The 24,097-nt window shown below is 35.2% G+C and overlaps 1 protein-coding gene across 1 annotated transcript in view; it reads right to left on the reverse strand.

The window, feature by feature from the left end:
• LOC150093146 (uncharacterized) overlaps positions 1–24,097 on the reverse strand; it is a 339,961-nt gene that overhangs the window by 257,626 nt on the left and 58,238 nt on the right. The window contains exons 5-6 of the mRNA XM_090414162.1: positions 12,323–12,463; positions 3,762–3,850 (exon numbers count right to left, since the gene is read on the reverse strand). Coding sequence (XP_090270288.1) covers positions 3,762–3,850; positions 12,323–12,463 — 230 coding nt within the window. The remainder of the gene's footprint in view (positions 1–3,761; positions 3,851–12,322; positions 12,464–24,097) is intronic.

The raw sequence follows: 24,097 nt of genomic DNA on the forward strand, positions 1-24,097 counted from the left end.
TCTTATTTAGTCTACTATGGACATCAACTTAGAAGAACATAAAAACTACATTCACTATCATCATTAAGGCAAATTAGGTCTGAGCAGGATTATATGGAAAAAAGATTATTGTGCTGCATAGAAGTTTTCACATATATGAAAGACTATTTTCAGAAACCAGCATTGGCTATGAACACTCCTATAACCTCAATGAGTATTTTTTAAAGATTTGAGAGATGGTTATTTAAAGACCACTTTTAATCCAACACATCATTGCTAAATAAACTTCTTTTCAGCAGCAATAGGGGGCACCGTGATAGGACATTAGTAACTTTTTCAGTTACAATTTGAATTGGTTCCATACCTGTGTTCAATAGCAAGTACACCAAATTCTCCATTTACACGGTAGATCAGTTCCAGAAAAATCCATGTAAATGAAAACTATGTAAAAAAGAATACAAGGCATATGAAAAAATAGAAGAATGGTTCCAGATGTGAAAACCCGATATGAACAATAAATTATTTTCAAACAAAACATATGAAAATCATTGAATAAAATACTATTTAATTTTAATCACGTTGCTGTCAATATGGATAAAATGCATCACTCCTCTACACTTAATATTCATCATATATTTCAATGTACTACAATTTTAATTATTACAATTAAAATTATAATTTAATTTTAATATGCACTTCGCATCCATGGTAACCTGGACGTATATATAAGTCTTGGCCGGTTGGGTGGTTAATGGAATATTTTTTTATTTTAAATACTTATTTAATGTATATACATATGTATCTTTCTTAAAGAAAATAGTGTGTCACTAATAAAACAGAAATTCAAAAAGGCCTAAATACACCCACCATGCATATGGTTATTAGTTATTAAATTTTATTCGCCGTCACTTTCTGATAGTAGCTGCATTATTTTGTGAGACTGGAATTAAATCACTCCCATCACTTGAAACACTTTGGCCATCCTGTTCATACTGCAATGGCAAAATATTTTCTTCAGTAAAAGGAACTAAATTAGCACTAATTTTCAAAAATTCTGAAGGTTTTTTTTTTACCACAAACTCTGTAATTAATCGTTGATATTCTGTTTTGACTAGATCTTTGTATAATTCTTCATATTGCACCATACATGACTTCAGTTAATGTTTAAACTGTTCAGCTCATTCAGTATTTGGATCATGTGTAAGAAAATGACTTTGCAATTTACTAGTCATTTGAAGCCCTTCTTCAATTAATCTTGCAGTGAGTAGAATCTTTTCATCATTACTTTTTTCTTTTTCACACATTTTGGCCAAGTGCTTTCCAGCATGCATTTAAAGTTGATGGTTTCAATTCTGATAACGCCAGCTTAGCAAGTTTGATGCAATCCAAAATAGAAATTTCTTCCACACATCAATAACTGTCAGTAGATTATTCTTATCTAGTTTATCCAAAATGTATTGGAATGCTCTTCTTATTTAGTAAGTTTTGAAGGTATGCGATCACACCTTGGTCTAGTGGTTGTATTAAGGATGTTGTATTAGGTGGCAGAAAACAAAATTCCACATTTGGATGCCCTAAAACAGGATGTCCAGGTGCATTGTCTATAATCAATAAAACTTTAAAGTCCAGATTTTTTCCCCCATCAAATAGCATTTAACTTCTGGAACAAAACATTGGAACATTCATTAAAAATTTCTTTTGTAACCCAATCTTTTTTGTTTGACTTCCAGTGCACTGGTAACGTGTTAAAATCCACACCTTTCATTGCCTTACCCATGGTCTTAGACATGAACAAAACACAAGACATGTAACCATTTCAAATTGTAAACAACAAATTATTGTTTAGCAAACAGCTTAACTCCTTCCAAGTGGCTTTATTTAGGCAGGCCTTCCGTAATGGACCAACTTAACTTCGAGGAATCAGCATAGCACCCTTCTGCTTCCAGGAACCAACAGTAAATGAATATAAAGAATCATCTGTCGGCTTAACTTCAGGGAATCGTAACTACAAAAATAGATTTATTTTGTTGTCGCCACAGTTGTCTACATTCTGCAGCTTAGAGTAATCTCTGATATTTAAAGCATCGAGGGAATTCCACAAAATTGATTATAATTATCATTTCCGTTCTAGGAAATGATAATTATAATGGAAATATCTTATTTAACAGAACTGAATCCGAACATAAATTTTAAAAATAAGCACCATTTGAACGGTGCTAAATCAAAATATTCCGTGTAAAAATAGAATTGCTTTTGTTTTCTAAACTGTGTTATTTCGAAATCGTGTAAAAAAAAAAAGTCATGTAAAAAGAGAATTAGCTGTATATATTTGTGATCTGCAAATGCTGATTTAAAATCTAGTGAAATATTTTTCTTCTTCTTCATCCATTGTCTATTTAGACCATTGGGGCACTATAAAGGGACAATCCTAACATACCCCCCCCCCAGGTGTTTCTGTCTTGGAATCTTCTTAGTAGAGAATGAAGAATTAGTTCAATTTCTATTATCTATCCGAGTGATTCTAAGTCACCCCTGGTGTTTTTTTACTAGAAGTCAAGCCCTCTAGTACTATTTTAGGTAGGTTATCTAATCTAGCCACTGGAGATGTTTTCAACATCTTTTAGTGATGATATTTCCTTGTGTTCTAGCAATTTAGTAGATTTTCCATCTAACTTCATCATTTGTTACATGTGCCATGTATAGTAATCTTCAAGTTTTCTGTAGCTCTTTATCTTAAAGGTCAATAGTCTTTTCTCATCTTCCTTTAGCAATGTCCAATTCTCACATCTGTATAGAAAGATAGAGTTAACTAGGCTATCAATGAGGTAGATTCTTGCAGCTAGCTGTATTTTATTGTCCTTCCAAAGTGGCTGTAACCTCTAATGGGCAACAGTTGCTTTAGCAATGCATGCTTTAATGTCATGTTTAGACCAGCCATCTCTATGTTGTATGCTTCCCAAGTAGATGAATCTTTCTACCTCCTCCAATTTTTCATTCTTAACTGAAATTTTCATAGGCTTAATACCTGAATACATTGTTTTTGATTTGTGAATGCTGATCTTTAATCCAGTCCGTGCGGTTAGCCTAGTGGCTATGCGCTTCGCAACCATATGCCTGGGGAAGGAGTGTCCTAGGTTCGATTCCCGTCGATGACGTGAGGAGCTTAAGGATCTTCCTCAGCCATAGCCAAGTTAGCCGGTCTTGGGCATGGACAGCAGGTTCCCCCCCCCCCCAGTTTATCTGGGGGTTTTCATCCTGCAAGCAGGCAAACTGGCCTTGTGAACACACACGGACACAGTCATGAATATCGCCCTTAGGGAATGCAGCAGAGGAGTGGCGAACCGGCTGCATTTAAAACGCCAGTAACCCCTCATTAGGAGCAGACTAATGAGGCATCCCAGACAGATGAGAAAGATAGGATAGGATCTTTAATCCATAATCACTAAGCATCTTAGAAACATTGTTTGTTAATTCTTATAACCAATATTCATTCTCTGCTATCACATCAATGGCATCTGCATATCTAAGATTATTGATTTTTTTTTTTTTTGCCACTAACTGTAATTCCAATACCACAGTTTTCAAATGCTAAGTTATTATATATTCCAAATAAAGGTTAAAAAGCATTGGTGAAAGTATGCAGAATCGATGCACACCTCTTTCCATTTTGAAAGACTTGCTGTAGTTGCCACTGATTTCTGTTAACATTTCTGAGGAACGGTAAAGAATTTTAATGTATCTAATGTATTACTTCCTGGTATTCTGTACTCGTGATATATTACCTTGAGCTTAAAAGTTTTTCTGCTTCTTCATGGGTCATGAATTCAATATCCTCTGAAGTCCTGTGTCGAAGATTTGGAAATGGTCCTGACTAAAATAAGAAGATAAAAATTAAGAGTCATGTAAATATGTACACATTTTAATATTAGTACCTACTGTATATGCTTCTTAATTATCATTAATACAACATAGCAAATCTAATATAAACATAATTTTAAACAAATACTCAGTTATGTGTCAGCTAAACATGTTAATATGATAGATTAATGGTTGTTAACAAGGGCTAATTACGAATATGCTGTGTGATATTTTACATTGGTCAGTGCAAGTTTCCTTTGTGTTTTAAAAAGACCAAGTCTTATACAAGAATTATGTGAGTGATCACTTTAAAACACAAAGGTAAACTTGAGTAAAAAATGCAAAAGTTTTGAGTTAGTGTCATGACTATCCTAGAAGTGCAGTCAGGAGTAACCGATTTTACCCCCCCCCCCCTGCAGAATATTACAATCTCCCAAATCTCAGAAAATTTAACATGGTTTGAAGTGTTTTGAATGGCAGAAACAGTTTACAAAACGGTCTTTCGATTTTGAATTGGCTTCTTTTTTTTTTTAGCATGTAGCTCAGTAGAAGTGGTGTCTGCACTCTACAGTGCTTGACCGCACGACGAAAGGCGTTCGAATCTAGTCACCGACTAGAGGAACTTTTTCTAAGCCTTTTCTCTCTACTGGTTCCAGAGTTAGTCAATCTCTGGCATGGCTAGTGGGTTTTCCCTCCCGAAAACTCAGGTTTTTCGTCCAGTAAACTCAAGAAAATCGGCCGTTGAACTCACACTATTTTCAGACATTAAATATATTGTGTTAGGGACCACCAGATGGCAGCACTTACTGTCTTCTTCACTGTGTGCCGATTAATCAGTGATAGCCTTGGGCCAGCTGTCTCTGATTGGCTACCAGTGGAGATTGAACTGCCCACTCAGTCTCCAAAAGTTAGATAGGGCTTAAAAACAGCCTCGCCTACTCCCTACACGGGAACAAAAAGGCATTAGCTGATTTTTTTTTTCTTCCCTATTTTGAAGATATATTCTATCCCCCCCAATTCTGGTTCATCATTATGTTCCTTCTTTTGTATTGCAGACACTGACCATCCCAACTTTAGGAGACCATCATCCTCTGCCATAAGAAATGGCACAAAATCAGTCACTTCTGACTACACCTAGAAGATACAAAACAGGACAACAGCTTGAGAGAGTCTGGCAGGGCATGTTTACTCAGTATGCTTCAAATGCAAATTATCACATTATGATTCATGTATTATGAAGAACAATTATTAACTCTTAATTGTTTTTTTATCAACTGTATTGTTAATAACCATCAAGCCTTCATATTAATTTTAATGCTAATGGAATGAGTCCAGTATTTGAATTTACAAGAGCAATTTATTCACTTTGTGCAATCTTTGTAAGGAAAAAAAAGGGTTTTGTGTAACTAATATTTAGTTATACCTATCTAAAGTGTTATTCTGAAAATGATAAAAAAAAATCTATCTTTGTAAGTCAGACAACATTAGAATCCCTTATAAAGAGTCAAATTATATCATAAGTACTAAGATTATTTTGCAATCAGGCAAGACACTCTAATGAAATAGCTCTGCTTATTCATAATTACTAAATAATGATAAATTCGTGTTTGCAGTAAGAAATAAAGCAGTTTGCTGTATAGTTTCATAAAGCTTATGTGATAACATAATAATATTGTTTACTTTTTCCCCACTGTTGTCTTAGTAGTACACCAAATTATCTTTCTCTCTCTTTTTAAATAATGGTATGTGTGTGGAAAAGTGGTTAAGATGAAAGGAAGAATCTGATGATATGTTTTTTGAAATGGGGTTGCCATAGTCCTTAAGGAAAATGGTGTAAGGAAGACTGTTAAAAAAAAAAAATGGAAATACATGGGATGAAAGAAGGGGATGAGAAATTGGTTCAGTACATTTGAAGCCAGACTGGTAAACATATGCTGACCCACAGTTGCAGATTTAGAGGCTTAAGGGGAAAGAGGAGGCATAGTGAAAGCACTTCAAGTAGAAGAGTGCTGAAAAGTTAGTTTTTAAAGAATGTTGAAGATTTAAAAAAAAAAAAGTTAATTATAATAATAATAAAAAAATTAACTAGAAAGGTTAAGCCTGAAAAGCATATTTCACATTTCTTTCTTCAAGTACATTTTTAAGAGATTTCACTGATCTCGCATTTGTTTTAAAATCTTTGGGTTTGTCATCAAAGGTCAAGGAGAAACCCATTAATGCCTAATTCTTGGCATGTATGCCAAACATGTAGAAAAAACTATTCAGAGATTTTTTTTTATATTAATATTTCCAAGCAAAATGAAAGAAAAGAACAAGTGCACGGTGACTCTGAATTTTGCTAGAGCATTTCAACGGTATCCTATTAGGCGGTAGGTGATTTTCATTACATGAAGCAGCAAGACTATTCATCCTGCTTATTGGACACATCAGGTGTGGCTTGAAAGCATGTTTGGTTCTAGAATTTATTATCATTAGTAAAGGATTACCTATTAAATTTCGAAATATTCTGAAACATGAGTTTTCACATGGCTCCCAGTTTGTTAATTTATGAGGGGTACCCAAAATTAACCAGAATTATTTTTTTTTTAATTTTATTAAAGTTTATGATACCATATTCTGGTCTCCTTCAAAGTACTCTCTTCATGTGAGTCAATGCACTTGTCCCAACATTTTTCCACTGCTGGAAACAGTTCTGGAATTGTTCAACTGGAACACTGTTTATGCCTCCAGTAACTTTTCTTTCACTTTGTCCACATCAACGAATTGCTGCCCTTTCATGGATTTCTTCATCCATGGGAATAAAAAAAAAAGTCTCAGTAGGGAGGGTGGGGAACAACCACCATGTTGTTTTTTATCAAGAACTCTTGAACAAACATTTCATTTGCATACCTTCTGTTAAAATTCGCTGGTGCGAACTCCATTACAAATTCATCTCTTCAGAAACTTCCACATGGAGGTCATCGAAACTTCTTTCGATGACCTCTGTTGATTGCCTGGCAAACATTTTCAATGTTTTCATCATTTCTGCTTGTCAAAGGTAGCCATATTGTGATTGGTCTTCAAGTGACATGTGTCCATTTTTGAAATGGGAAAACCACTTGTAGACCTGTGTTTTACCTAAAGCGTCATTCATAAAGGCTTGCCAAAGCATAACAATAGTTTCGGCTGCAGTTTTACCCTAAAGAAAACAAAATTTCATGCAACACTCTCTGTTCCTTGTGGTCAGCCATCACAAAATCACCAAACTGGCTTGTATGCACTAACAAAAAAGCAGCCAGAAAAACAAACCACTCCGTACAGGATAATACCACTTACCAGACTGGTGCAGAAAACTTCACACTCATAATATCTTGCAGCAGCATCCATAACTAGAAAATGTGGATGTGCCAAGTTCAGATTCCAGTTATTTTGGGGTATCCCCTTGTATATATGAATAAAAGCTAAGCTTTATAGCTTGAGCAGCTATTTCTTTTTTATTACCAACCAGTAGGCATTATGTGAATAAGTTATTTATTAAGTAAAATTTAAAAGAATAATAAATCAGACATACCTGAATAATATGAAGATCACGCTGATGGTGATCTTCATATTAATTCTTAAAAATTAATAAATTCTTAAGAAATTCTTAAAAATGAACCAAAAATGATTTGAGTTGGAGAAAAACAAGATGGAAAGTGAAAACCAAATACAGTAATTTACCATTTATCTAACCTTTCAATTGTCAGAACAGCGAGTTCTGATAATTAAAGTAAAATTAAATCAGCTATAAATTAAAGATGCCAAAAAATTATATTCTTGGTTTAATCAACTTTGTTTGCTTACACTTTATTAAGTGTAAGCAAACAAAGCTTGTGCCTGAAGTATCTTCAGGACTGGGTAACTCATATATAGAGGCTAATGACTTCACATCACTTGCCTTATTATCCCATAATGCAAAGCACATATCCTTGAGGTATGTATAAATGCTATGCATTATGGGAAGGGTCACTACCCAGACCGGTTTTGACCTTTATTGAGGTCTTATTAGTGGGAGCCAGACCCAGAGGTGATACCAAGGTTGAAATAATGCAGAAGTCATATTTCCATATACGAGTAGCCAAAAGGTGTCACACCTTATTTTACAAAAATAATTATGTCTTTGGTTTTCACTTTCTATACTGTTTTCCCCCAACTCGCATCGCTTTTGGGTCATTTTTAAGAATTTCTTCTGACATATTACCATCAACTTGATCGTATTATTCAAGTATGTTTGATTTATTATTCTTTCAAATTTAAATCTACACATAACTTATTACCGACCAGTAAGCATTATTGCCTACTGGTCGGTAATAAAAAAGGAGTAGCTCCTTAAAACAATAAAGCTTAGCTTTTATCAATAATTATTATTTATTAAAGTTTTTTAACATTATATAAATGGGAATCTCAGTGTATTTTTAATGTTCTACAATTTTTTTATTATCATTTAATTCACCCCTGTATACTGTTTTCGTCTGTGCGGTTAGCCTAGAGGCTTTGTGCTTCGCAACCTGGGGAAGGAGTGTCCTAGGTTCGATTCCCGTCGATGACGTGAGGAGCTTAAGGATCTTCGTCAGCCATAGCCATGTTAACCGGTCTTGGGTATGGCAGCAAGGTTTTTTCTGCCAGATAAACTGGCGGAAAAAACCTTGCTACAAGCAGGCAAACCGGACCTGTGAACATACAGGCTACAGTCATAAAAAATACGGCAAGGAAGGCAATGGGAAACCACCTTACGTCATTATCTTCCTAGTAATCAGCTGCAACCCTTCTCTAAGAGAGGAAGCCACAGGATCGGATCGGATACTGTTTTCATTTCAAAGGCTAGAAAATCTATAGCACGTGTCATGGAAAAGGAGGAAGAGAATTGCGATTAGCCAGTGAAATGATGTGTCACTTTGGACAAAGTAATGAAACTATTATAAATGAGTTAAAAAAACAAACCAAGGAGTATTGTACGTAGGCTGTTCAATAAGTAATAAGACTATATTTATACAGAAAACAGATTACCTTTAATCGTCATCATTTACATGGTCTTTTTTGAAGTAACTACCGTGAGACGCGATGCATGTCCCAACGTTGGGTCCACTTCTTAAACACATGTGAAAGTCCGATTTTTGAGAGTTCTTTCAAACCGCCTCCACAGCTTTTACACATGCTTTGTTGCTTTCGAAATAGCGGCCTCTTAGTGGTTTCTTGAGCTGAGAAAATCGCACGGTGCGAGATCAGGACTGTATGGAGGGTGTGGTAGGATATCTGTGTTGTTCTTCTGCAAAACATTCACTACACAACCAGCAATATGTGGCCTTGCATTATCGTGGTGCAGTAAGAAGCCATTCTTCAGCAATGGACGCTTCCTTTTGACGTGCTTGATGATAATTGTCTCTGTGATGGACGTTGAAGGTCCTCATGTTCAAGATCTTCCGCATTTCACCTTCCTTCCTTAAAAGTCTTTTCATGGAAAGCTTCGCGTATCATGTTAAAAGTGTCCGATGCCGATTTTTGCAAACGCACACAAAATTTAATCGCATAACACTGTTCCAAGGATGCTTCCATTTCGAAGACTGGTCTCACCTTGTAGGCACGGCGAAACAAGCTTGCATTTAGTCATGTGACACTCTGGCACATCAGCCCGTATGCGCCATCTATCAACCTCTTTTGTTAATACAGACAGCAACATTTCTTTATTCCACAGAAATTAATATTGTGATGAGTGGTTTTGCCACAGTAAAATTAGTCTTATTACTTATTGAACAGCCCACATATAATACAGACTTGATGGAAGATATACAAAAATATCAGTATGTAAGCATGCATGCATACATGTGTGTGTGTATTTATTTATATATACACATCTTTTAAGATAATGATTAAATGAACAGATAACATATTAAAATAGAGAATATTATGGATCCAGCCATATATTATATCCAAATATAAAAAGAAACTTACAAGCTCTGCTCAAGAGCCTATATATTCATCTTTTATTAGAAATCCAATTTAAGCACTAACAAAGATGAACATGTGGGCTCCTAGACAGAGAGCATATCTTTTAAGTAGTGCGCATGGCAATTCTAATGCCGAAGGTTATATTCTCATAAGCTCTCTGGTAAATTTTTGAAACTTTCTTAAATTTAAAATAATTATAATACCGGATATATTTCTTAAAAATTTCTTAAATATCTTTTTGCATTTGTTTATAAAATATGGCCAGATCTATAATGTTTTCCATTTTAATATCTTAATTATGCCAAACTGAAGCCTTCTGGCTGTGCATTTTAAGTAAAATAAAGTATTATATTTGACAAGAAATTATATTCTGTTTTCATCTATACTTTACAACCCAGTATGCAAATTTCTACATGAATAAGTGTTTACATGTTAAATTAACATCAAGTTGCTTTTTGCATCTCAAAATGCCCCCCCCCCCCTCAGAGGGTATGTATAATGTCATACATTTTATGGTGAATCCCCCAGACTGACCTCAATTTTTATTGAGGCCTCAGCAGTAGGAACTGCTGAGGCCTCACATACAAACAGCAAAATTACTGTAATATTGCTATACCCTGGATGTAAGATAACTACATGAAACAAGTTTTTTCATGATTGGAAAGTATATTTGATGAGAAAATACATTCACCACTTCATTCCTATGAAGTAAAATATCTTCAAAACAAATGAAGGTCTGGGTTTTTTAAACTTTTCTTATGAGAAACCACACAACAATAAATGGAAAAATTTAATAAATTAAAAGAGATGCACTTACAACTACCCCCTAATATTAGTCTCAATGGCTTGCCATGACTTGGCTAGCCTTGGATAGAATACTTACTTTCCAACAAACAGGATATGGATATGAATTCCATGATAGCAAGATGTTTTTTAATGGTTGGGAGAAGCAAATTATCTAACCTTTAGTCCACTGGCAGTACTAAGGCAAATAAGTTTAGGGCCTTTCATAGATAAGATTCACACACAAAAAAAGTAACTTGGCTTTACATAAACCTAACTGATGCTATGAGAAGGTAGCTAAATAGTCCATTCGTTATTATAATAGATCTACTATAAGTCCATTTACTCTGGCTTATGGTTTAAACTTCAATCATTCCTTTAGACATAAATACAGCCAATTCAAAATTATGCCAGAGTCCTTTATAACATCGAATGTCTCTCAGGCCCAAATGTAAAAGAGTAAAGATCAGAGTTTACATTCTAAATGGATTTCAATTCTGGAAATTAAAGTCAACGGGTGGATAACAATTCTTCTGCATTTCACAAATAAACAGTTGCAATTTTGAAAATTTTAAAATCATAAATTTTATGGAAATTTCAACATTTCCTTAAAAGTACTGCTGTCTCCAGAGAAGCATTCCAAAATTATCTAATCCTGGGCCCACACCTATGGTACAAATGAATTGTGCTGTAAGTTTAACTTTTCATGGGTCGTCTTCTTTGAGTGCCATCTCCTATCGGAGGTTGGCGACCACCTTAGCAAATTTTGAGCAATCCTTAGCCACTCTAAACAGTCCCTCAGAGCTCATGCCAGTCCACTTTCTGATGTCTGCCAGCCAAGATTTTCTTCGTCTTCCTTGTCCTCTTCTTCCATTTATCTTCCCCCTTTATAAACAATTGAAGTATTTTATATTTTTCATTACGAAGTAGGTGACCAAGATATGCAGTTTTCCTTCTTTTTATGGTATCTAAAAGTTCACGTGATTTCCCCATTTGTTCCAGTACTTCCTGATTGGACGTTTTTGCTGTCCATATTAGACTGACAATTCTTAAAAATAAAACAGATTTATTTTGCATTTCTTTCGAAGCAACCAACAAGATGATAGCCACTCTTAACAGATTGTGTTGACTGGCATCAGAAATGTCTAGAAATACAAGCACTATTAAGCATAATAAAAAGGCTAGTTGACTGTTCAGAATTACAGCTGAAGCAGCTAAGGCTATAAAGGACAGTATATTATGCCTATTAATGGTGAATTCTTTTGGTTCAATTGTTCTGCAAAATGAAAAACTGTTTTTGAGAAAGTGTAAGAGGCTTAAGCTGGTAAATGAAATTAATTATAATTTGGGGTAATAAAAATTCTGGTTGCCTGGTCTGCCATGGAGTTTTATGTGAGGAAGGCAGTCAGAATTTTTATTCCCTTCTTTCACTTCAGTTACTTCTTTTTTTGTTCTTCAAATAAACACTGTCTTGCTAATTCATTAGAAAGATTAGCTCTTCTCAAAAAATTTTGTGTGTGTGTCTTTGTTTAAAAGTTTTGTTACTAGGTGTTAACTATGAAAATGGGATCAATTTTTGTGCATAGGTTAAAATCTTTCCAAGGAAAATAAACATTTCTTACCATTTTTGTCCTTTCTACTTTTATATAAAAGTTTCATAAAATCTTAAATATATTATTTTTAAAAAAGTGTTTGTTATGAAAAAAATATTTATAAAATATATTCTGATTTACTATACCTCATTACTCTGATCCCCAGACCCCAATACTGCTTCCACAAAAAAAAGTTCATGCTCTCGGCATTCAAATTCAGCCAAAGTCTCTCCAGCAGAATCCCGTAAATAGTCGTTGATATCACACGGACTTTCAGTTTCGGAATCCTAAATTTAAATAAGAAATTGTCATTTTAATTAAATTATTGATTTAAGCACATACAAATATAAAAGTCCAGTTACTGTGTTGTATGGCACAACAAATTATGTGCTGGGACTGCTATCATGATGCTAAAATTCAACAATAATATCAGCCAAGTAACCATTTTTAAATTGCAGTTAATCTCCTATTTTCTCAACAACTGGCTATTTGCATTTCTTTTTTAATATACAAGATGGTTTTTATGAGATATAATTTTTTTTTGTTAAACACAATATGGATTTTACTAAGTAAATTATTATGTTTAACTAATTATCATGTCTTAAATTCCAATTCATCAAGTTATATAATTTTTTTCTTTTATTTCAGATGATGAGTAATGGAATAACTGGTCAAAAACAGCTGAAGGAGTATTTCATAGAAATGTATAAGGCATTTTATTTATCATCTCCCACCCATCCCCAAAAGGAGGGGAATATCCACTTCTACACATTTCCCTCTATTGTGGTTCATTTATGCTGAAATTCACATAAAAGACTAAACAATACAGGAGTTTACTACATTTCAAATTTCACTGAAATAGTTGAACAATACATTTGTAAAGTCATCAGCAGAGGAGGTGAAGAGGAAGAAAAAAATATTTTTGGCCATTTTTTGCCTACACACAAAATGACCCATTTTTTCATTAAATAGATTTGGCACTTCATATTTTGTAATCTGTGTTCTGTTGCATAAAAATTCAAGATCCACAATATTTAATTCTGGAACTAGCATTGCAGCAAGTTGAATCTAGCCTGTAATGATTACTGTAATTAGAGTAGTCAGTGATTCTATAGTACTTAGTTGCTGCCATAACTTTTGGTATCATTAGGTTTCATGTGGTGCTTTCTTAAAATGAAGTGAATATTGCAATTTTCTTAAAATGAGCTACTTATTTCAATGAAAAACAATGTAGTTTGGTTCCAAAAAACTGTTACATATTAACTTGCTGGATTTTTTTTTAATAATTTCTAATATCGTGCATTCAGAAATGACTTAAGTTTTTTATCTTTGTGCGTGAGAGAGAGAGAGAGAGAGTAAAAAAATCATCTGAACTGTGTCAAATTACAACATAGGCTGCAATATTTGAATAGTGTTTTGATAAAAAAATTTACTTTCAAAACTTTCCAAGTTACATTGATAGTTTGACATTTTTCATCAAACTTCTCCATAGAAACTTTGATTAATGACTTTCTCCTTGCATTCAACAACTCTTTCACAGTCAAACAAAGTAATTAGTATCGCTTTTATTATATAAGGCCAAAGAATTTGATGGGTCTGGAATTGAGGTCTGCTCAACAAATTGCCATACTTTGGTCAAACTGGCACACTAAGTATACAGAGAGTTGGTTTTTCCACTGGTTAAGAACTATGCATGCTCTCTTCAGACTTTTCAGCCAATGTAGAAATGTCCCAGGACTCTATTAATCTTTCTCTTAGACTTAAATGATCTACACTCACTAACCAATAATCCCTACTGATAGTTTTGCTGACAACAGTACACACAGTCCTACTTGATAAATGTTGTAACACCCACAAAGAAATGCAAAGATCTTCATGCCATTTTCAGTAAGAGAATAACCTCATCACTTTCAATTCTGCTACCAAAACACAGCCCTGCTTCTCCCCCCCCACACACAAAATGGATCATCTCACACCTCACCTTATATGATAATACAAAAATCGTCAGATAAGATCAGTTCTCCAACCTTAGACAATTTATAGTCTTTTCTGCACAAACATATCACACTAATCTTCCTCAGCCTCAAAAAATTTAGCAACCTTTTTGCTCAAGACACTAGTTTTCACACACCCAGCTGCTAACTCTGCACAATTCTCAAATCTGGTTAACTTTACCAATCTCATGTTTTTGGCAGTGCACAAAGGACCTCTACAAACTTTTGATGATGCAGGAAATGGTGGTTTGGATGATTAATGATTCTCTCAGGGGGTTCATGTCATCCACTTTCTCACAAATGATCTGTTTCAGTCTTATGACTACATGATGCATAGATGCTGCTCCAGTGAATCAGCAACCATTCCTCCACTATTCACCAATTAAAACACTAGCAACTGCTGCACAACTTCCTTTTAAAATCCAACTTCATACCCATCAAATCTGCTTTTCTCTTCTTTCATTCCAACTGCCTCTATTCCTTGGCATAGCCTTCTTTATTAACTGTTTCCCAACAACTCAAACCTATAGCTCTTTAAAAAAAATAATAATAACTATACATATCAAAAGATTATTTCTTCTTCCTTTACTTTTGCTGCCTATACAACACGAGAATCATTTCAAAAGTTCTGTACACTGTACTCATGTTGTTAAATCAAACATTTAACAAAATACATTTACAGGCCATAAACATAATCTCCATTCTGCCTTACAAACTATTTTCTTACAAGCTACAGGTTTGAGTTGTTGGGAAACAACTCAAACCTATAGCTCTTTAAAAAAAATAATAATAACTATATATATCAAAAGATTATTTCTTCTTCCTTTACTTTTGCTGCCTATACAACACAAGAATCATTTCATTTACACAAGAATCATTTCAAAAGTTCTGTACACTGTATACTCATGTTGTTAAATCAAACATTTAACAAAATACATTTACAGGCCATAAACATAATCTCCATTCTGCCTTACAACTATTTTCCCAGTACTATACCTAATAATCTTTGGATGAGACTTTTCAGTCATTTGTTATACTCAGTGAATTTGCTATAACTGAGAATCAACTTTATCACATTTCAAGATCCACAGCAAGGTTTTTCACCTATCAGCAAACTTCTACAATCCCCCCAATCTATCCTCACAGGGAGAATTCACAGACCACTTACCATCTTGGTCACTCACTTCTGAATCCTCTCCACTACTTCATCACAAAGAAATCCAAGTGACCAGACCTGAGCATAGTAATCCATATATAAGTATATCAAGGCCATATAAGGAGGAATAATGACTTCCTTAACTCCACTTGTTAGAGAATTCTTCAATAGTCAAATAATCCTATAAGCTATCATGCAACTTAGCAATATGTCCTCAAAACTCCAACTCTCTATCTACTACCCCCCCTGCTTCCCAAATCTTCATCATTTCCTGAAGTACAGTTCCATCAATGTGGTACAAAGCTCATATTTGCTTATCCCAAAATGCATAATGTTACATTTCTCCACATTAAACTAATACATTATATTTTACCCATCCTGACAGCCTATTTAAATCATCCTGCAAGATCTCCACATCGCCTTGATTAACTATTACTCTTAGCCAATTTTGCATCATCAGCAAACAACTGAATATTTCAGATTGCTTCCTAATACTTATGCACAAATTAAACAGTAATGGCTATAGCACAGAACCTAGCAGCACACAACTAGTCACTTGCATTTTTGTGGATTCTGCTCTTCAATGTATCACTTTTTTGGTATTTATCCAGCAGTCACCCTCATATCCACATAACCAGCATCATATCCATTCCTATTTGTTCTAATTTGTATAACAGCTAAATGTGATATTCTGTCAAATGCCTTTGCAAAAGTGCAGCCATTCCCTTTATCCACAGCTGTCACTCTATTGTAAAAAAAATTAGTAAATCACTAAGCCAGAACATCCCTCATAGAGTATCATGTTCTTATCCACCCATTCCTGAATTCACTATTTGACCAACTTTTCCAGTACTTTTACCACCATCACTCCTGAGATACTGGTTAGTCTATAATTTCCTACTGCAGTCTTAGAAACTCCTTTATGTAAAGGGATTATTTTGTCTTCTTTCCACTCACTTGGGCCTCTGCCTGAGCTGAGACTTAAATTAAAGAGCCTTGTCAGAGGCACTGGCAGTTTTCTTGCACATTCTTGTAAAATGCGAGCTAATATCCTATCTAATCCAACAGCTGTATTTACACTGAAATTGTGCAATATACAATCTCCAACTGGATGATATACTCTTGCAAAGTGGTCATGCTGTAACTCAACTATTTTATCTGCTTCTGTCACCTTGTACCATCAGCACTCATTAAAGTTATCCTTCATCATCATTCTGCCTGTTACTTGCCACATAAAGAAAGAACTCTTTGGGATTTCTTTTGGTCTGCTCAGCTAGTTTCTTCTCATAATATCTGATTTTGCCTTCCTTACTATGCAGGTCACCTTTTTTGCCTGATCTTTGTACTACTCGTGAGTTCAAAGGTCATCTTTCTACTTATATACCCTCAACCCCACTTTCTTTTTTCGTAGCTCTCACTAAACGATACTCTACCAGATAAGTTAGGTGTTGACGGTTATTCATGACTTATTTTTAAGGGTGTTAACAACACCAAACAATTTTATCACAAGATGTTTTTATTAACTGCTTATATTTCACCGAATTCCGAATCAGCATCATCAGAGCACAATACAGCTAATATACGAGACAGTAAGTGAAACAATACAATTGTAATGACAAAATTTCACAAGTCCTATTTTGGTGCCCTCCAATGTTGTAAAAAAAAGCTCACCTAAGGATAAACTTCACCTTCTAGCACATCCTGGAGTGTATGACGTTCCCTGTGACTTGGCCTACTATGGTCAAACAGGAAGATCAGTTAATATCCTCCTGAAAAAACACACACACACACATATATATATATATATATTCGCTACTATTACTATGGCAAGTCAAGACTAGCAGACCATGCGTCGGACACTCCTTCACACAGGATTAGATTGAAGAAAACAAATGTGCTATTTAGCATTACAGATCTGAAAGATTATTTTTTGAGTCAGCCATGGCTTTGAAGAATTCTCCTAACCTAAACAAATATGGTTGCATTAATTTGCCAAAAATGTGGGAGACTGTTATCATAAGAGCAACTCCCACATAGCTGTAAGGTTTTTTTTTTTTTTTTAACAACATTAGAGGATGTCAGAATAGGACTTCAAATCTTTTGTCCATTACAGTTGTATTGTTTCACTTACTCACTGTCACATATACTAGCTGTGTTATGCTCTGATGATGATGATGCTGATTTGAAATTCAGAGAAATATAAGCAGTTAATAAAACATCTTTTGATAAAACTGTTTAGTGTTCTTAATACCATTAAAAATAAGTCATGACTAGATGATACTATTCCTCCATCTGACATCTACTTGATTAACCCTCATGACCTAAGATATACAATCTGATATTGTACCCTCGTGTCCCTTAACTATCTCCCATGCAGGTTTTTATGGCATGGCACAACTTCAGGCTTCCTCCTAAGCTTGCTGTAATCACCTGCTTTGTAGTTCACATATATACCCCTTCTTGATAGAAATACCCTTTGTTTTGCAACCTCCCAAGTCAAGAACTGCATGATCACTCTTCCCAATCAGAGGCAATGTGGTCACCTTAGTTATGAATAGCTCTTCTGATCCTATGACCAGATCCAATGCTCTCATACCTGTGTTCTGTTTATCACATGCTGCCTTCAAGTAATTATCTCTTAGTAGGTATATAAATTCCATTTCCTTCCTTAGTTGATGTCTCTCTTAATAATTACTTGAACCTGCACTCATTGTAGTAATTTGCTGATTCATATCTTCGACATAATCCCTGGGACCTCCTGCCCAGTAGCAGCAACAACCATATATTTCAGTTTAATGGCCTCAATCTCACAACAGACTGCCTCAAAAGAATGGCCAACTGCCTCTCATTCTTTTTAGCTGTAATTCATCTGCTATCATCAGCAGTACTCCTCGCCCAATCCTATCTTCTCTATCCTCCATGAAAAATACTAAACAGTCACATTCTATCCATGTAACTATATATCTGTTGTTAGCCAGGTCTCACAATACCTATAATTTTTGCTGTGGTTGCATTAACCAATAATAAAAACTCCTCTCTCTTGTTCTCAATACTTCTGGCATTAGTATAATAAATAGTCTGCAAACCCTGCATCATTCCTTCTGCACAATGTGCATACTAATTCATTTGCTATTGATACCCTCCTTCTAGTGGTGTAGTTAGAGCTTTTGCTGCCCGGGGCAGTCCCTGAGTTTGCCGCCCCTCTCAATATACCAAAAATACTACAAAAAAGTCAAACCAAGTATAGGGAAATAAATTAAAACACTATGTTTATTTTTGAAGTAAAACCTTAATTTCAACAATCTAAAATGTTATTTTTCTTGTTTTTCTTTTAGCAAAATCGATGACATTTTCAAAGTCTATTTCATAGTAATGTAGGTAATTCATAATCGATTTTAATTTAGAAAAACTCCTCTCACAACTAGCAACACTTACAGCAATTGTGAGGAAAATTTGCAGTAGTATTAGTATTACAATATTTGGAAATGAGTTCTCGAGACTGTATTTTAGAATTAACTGCAAAAGTTCAAAAAAGGTTCAAAGTGCCACCCAGGGCAGACCCTCTGCTCCTCCCTAGCTATGCCTCTGCCTCCTCCATCATATGTTTTACCTCTCAAGATCATCTCTGCCAATCAAGACAATTTTTTTTTTACCTTAACCTTCATACATCCTAATAGTATCACTAATATTATTAATTTTTGCACCAGAGAAATGATATTTTGTTATGGTCTTATTAAATACTCCTCTGGTCACAGAATCTCCATACAAAATTCTCTCCTTACCTTGTTTCTCTCATTTCTTCATATGATCTTGGCTCTTACCTCAGACCTCCAGCTTGTTTCTCATCTCACATTGCTAATCTCTTGACATTTCTGTATCGAATTCTACACTTTGTCCTGAAGGATAATATGTAAGCATGCTATTTCTTACTGAGGTTTACTGCATTCTACTGAACTTCCACCACTACACATTCAACGTTAATTCTGACATTAACATTTTCCAGTTTGGTGTCATTACCATCTACTCTACTAAGATGTGCTTCGATCTCTCCCTCCAACTAGCACTTACTCTCAAAATATTTACTACACATATGCTCACCAGTTTCATTCTCTTTCTATAAATCCTTCAACTTTCACATCAAATGTATCACTCACTCTCACACACACTGCACTGCACTGAACAAAATCAAGCAAATTTAATTTACCCAACAGGACATCTTGGCTTAGTTCACTGTTCTGCCATGCACTGGTTCCATACCAGCAATATCGAATTTAAACAAAACACAAGGTTTACTCAAAACTAAATTAATCAGTCAACCACACACCCATATAAAACGAAAAACTAATGAATTAAAATATTATTATCATTATTATTATTAATTAATTTATGAAAAAATGATTTGTCTTTCAGCGGTGCTAATAAACAACTTATACAATCTCCTACCTCATGGCCACCATTCTATCAACCCTCCTTCTCAGTCTACCTCTACAATGGGCATGGCAGGAGACTTACAATCTTCACCCCCCTAGTTCTTAGGGATTTAAGATCTCCGTTAAAATTGGGTAGTTCAATTTTGGATTTTGGTTTCAATCAAACCATTCATAGTAGCAAAAGTGCCTAATTTTGCAACTACAGTATGATGCAAAAAAAAGAAGTAATGAATAACTACAACGATGTATGTTATGGAGTAAACAGGTTTATTAACAATGAAATATATGTTTACACATGATGATATATACATCCACAACTATTGATGGAATCTTGGTAGAATAAAGCATTAACGATGGTAGATTAAGTGCTTGAAATAGGCACCTCGTCTTTTAAGACAGGTTTAGTAGTGAATGAGAAAGTTCTCTGTCATCTTGGTGAATAAGGGTTAGGACATCTTCTGGACATATCATATAATTTTATCCCTTAGTTTATCAAGGTTTGAAGGCAGGTAATGGTGAAATACCCATTCCTTCAACATATCCCAAATGAAAGTATCAAGCGATATGAAATCAGGAGAATGTGAAGGGTACAGGAATTCTGAAAACTTTGAAATGAGCTCCTGAGGAAGTTTTCTGATAAAACATCCATGAAATGGAATGTTTTTTGCAAGACATATCCTATGTAAATCCTGGGTGAATGTAACCAACACATTCTCAATGTAGTGTTTGTAATTGTAATTCAAGGTCACGGTTATACCATCCTCTTCAATGAAGTAGGATCTAATTATGCCATGGCCAGAAACAGCTCAACATGCAGTTTCCAGCATTCTCACTGTGAAAAAGGTTTCTTTTGGATTAATTCAGGTCTCAAGAAACCTGTAGGTTCCTCTGTTTACATAACCACTTACATAGAAATGTACTTTGTCCAAGAACCAGACATTACGGAGGAAGGACACTTCATAGACATTGGCCAACATGCAATCACAGTATTCCTGCTGTGCAGTGTAATCCATTGTTGTTAAACACTGACCCACCTGAATGACATAAAAAAAGGCACTCAGCTCCTTAAAGATTCTCTGTAGTGACCATCTCAGTATCCAAAGTTTTCTCGCTGTTCGGCGTCAGCTGCATTTCGTAGACTAACACCACTTGCTCCAGCACATGGATGTGATTATCATTTGTGTTAACAGTTCATGGTCTCCCTGAATGCCCTCTACGTTGCAGCAGAACCTCTCGATTAAAGCAATAATGACACTATTGCTTGAACTATGTTTATGAAAATGACGAACAAACTGCTCACAAAAATGTAAGGCTAGGAACATTTGCTCTACCAACTCCATATAAACTATAATAATGCTTAACAATAAATGTTCTTTCTTCCAACATCAACACCATTGCTACAGCTAAATGTAATGGAACATGTGCTTCTATTAATGTGCATGCAGTCGAACGGCATGTCTCATAGCACGTGAGAGGGTGTCAAAGTTCAGTACTGTTTTTTTTTTTTTTTTTACCATGTTGTACAAAATTACAACGTGTCATAACAACATGACAATTGATAATTGTCATGTCAGACATATCATTATAGTTCTTGTAAAAAGAATGGAAATATCAACGATTGAAAATCCAACTCAGGAACAGAGACCAAACCTTGGAGATTCAGTAGCAAGCCCCGAAGAAAACACTGATTGATTTAGCCAGAGAGGCATGTGTGAGGTTGTCTGCAAGGATAGAAAATTAAGAACTCCATGGTGGACACAGAAAGTTAAGGAGGCAATAGAGGAAAAGAAGAAAACATATCAAAACCTGGCAAATAAGTCAGCTTTTGCTCTTAGAGAAACAAAGACAAATGTAAGAAAGCTAAACACTGTAAAACTAGCTAAACAAAAGTCATGGGAAGACTTCGGTAAGAACATAGAAAATAAATATCAAGAAGATGGCAAGATATTCTGGAGGTTGTTGAAGAAGCTCAGAAATAAGGAAAGAGTGCTGTAAAAGGAATGAGAGATGATAAAGTGACACGAAAAGAGGAGAAAAATATATCCTTGAAGTACGGAGTAATTACTTTGAAAAACTGCTAAATGAAACAAGCAGTGATGACAGCACAGTGGTAAAAAAACACTGACCAGGCATGCAGTCAGGAATACATATTCATACTTGAAGTAGAAAAAGCCATCAAAAGCATGAAAAGCATGTGGAAAGGCAGTGGAAGTACATGATATTCAACTAGAAATGCTCAAGTATTGAGGTATAAAAGTCTTCCAGTGGCTACACTGGATAGTTCAGGACTGGAAAGAGGGACGAATTCTAGATGACTGGAGTAGAGTTCTCATAGTACCCATATATAAAAAGGGAACTAAAACAATGCGAGAATTACAAAGGTATTTCCCAAGTATACTTGCATAAATCTGGTAAGATTTATGCAAGTATACTTGAGAAATGGTTCATACGGATTGTGGAAGGGAAGCTTGGTGAAAAAGAAGTTGGATTACCAACTTTGCAGCCACTGGAAAGGCATATGACAAGGTGCTACAGTTGTATGGTGCCAATGGGGCATTATATCAAGCAATACTTAGCTTTTATTTGAATTGTAAGTCAGCAGTTAGAATTGAAGTACAGGAAGATGGTTAAATGTTAAATCTGGTGTCAGACAAGGATGTACATTAAACGAGGATATTAGGAAAGAACTTGACATTGTTAGCATCCAGGAATGTGCTAGCAGAGCTTATTTCAGGTGGTATGGTCACTTAATCAGAATGGGAGAAGAAAGATTAGCTAAACAAGTGTTCTCTGCTAGGTTGCATAGAAAAAGACCCAGAGGAAGATCACGATATAGCTGGATTGATACAATAAAAAGTGCCATAGAAGACAAAAATATAAGATCTGATGTTAATCTCGACAGATAACAGATTGATTCGGAGGAAATTTGTTGATAAGAAGTTAGTAATGATGTAAGTTTTTCATGTAGTACTGGTATACTATCCTGTACATCCTTTTGAGGGTAGGTCAGGAATTTGATGATGACGATGAAAATTCAACTCCAAAATTTCAGATTATGCTATATTTAAACAATTCAGAAACTGCTAAGTATAACATATATTTATTCATATGCTGCAGTGCAGTAATTTTTCTTGTTGCTGGGTTAAAGACTAGATTATGAAAGATTTGCTATAATTCCACGGCAAAAAGATTCAAAATAGTAATCCTTCTGTTGTCATGACAGAATTTAATGAAATCTGGTATTTAGGATCACTACTAAAATTTGCTGAGTCATTTCCACTGTACCAATGTAATGGCCAAAATAGGCAAAACAAAATTTTCTCTACATCACATATCCCAAAAATAACTCAGGGTTTAAATGAAATGATCATTTGTAAAGCCATGTCAGAGAATACCACACGGAAAAGTATTACAAAAGTTGGAGCAAATGGAAATAAAAATGAAGTTGGGTGTCTGACAGACACCAGAGAATAATATATGGTGAAGTGGAATCTAGGAGAATGAGAGTGACCAGTGGATTGTCTCAAGGTTCTGCACTAGGGTCAACTCTTTAATTTGTACCTAGTCTAGTCATTAATACTGTTACAATTTAAACAGTGCATAAACCTTTAATCCATCAGCAAATCATTTACAGCTTTTAGCACACACAAACCACACATATAGAAAGTGTGCACTCAATGTTCGAAATGTCCCTCTTTTGCCTTCATACATACCCAAAGTCTGTGAGGCTACATACTGGCTGCACACACACACAACATCCAATAGAAATGCTGCCACTTCTTGCTCCAAATCCAGCTTCAAAGTTGACAATGCTGGGATGTCATTTCTTGCAGGATACTCTCTCAAACTTCGACCACAATTTGAATTCCAACGGATTCAGATCAGGACTTCCAGATGGCCAATCAGATGGTTATATGTGGTTGGGCACATTCACCTTTAACCACTGTTGTATGATTCTCACCTTATGTGCAGGGGCTGTCTTGTTGGAAGGTCCACTGCCTACCATGAAACTAGGTGTTGTTCAGGGCTGTACTACAGGTTCCAGCACAGTGACCTATTTCTTGCAGAAATACGACTTGAATATACCATGATATGTCATCCCACCCCCCCACCAAACAATCACTAATGTGGGGTGATGATCTTTCTGAATCCTGGGTGCTATAGCACATGCTGTGCAACCATTCAGGGCATATACTTGATCATTGCGACAGCCATAAAACTCTTCAGTGGTGAAAATTTTCCCATTTGTGAAGAGGATATCTCTTTGTCTGTTGTTTACGTACTGCCAGAGAAGTGTCTTTGATTTTATCACCCTCTTCCACATAAGTTGTGGTGTTAGTA

Source organism: Typopeltis vanoorti, chromosome 24 (genome assembly GCF_054136105.1).
Source record: "Typopeltis vanoorti isolate ZY-2024b chromosome 24, IOZ_Tvanoo_1.0, whole genome shotgun sequence".
In the NCBI taxonomy this organism is placed as follows: Eukaryota; Metazoa; Arthropoda; class Arachnida; order Uropygi; family Thelyphonidae; genus Typopeltis; species Typopeltis vanoorti.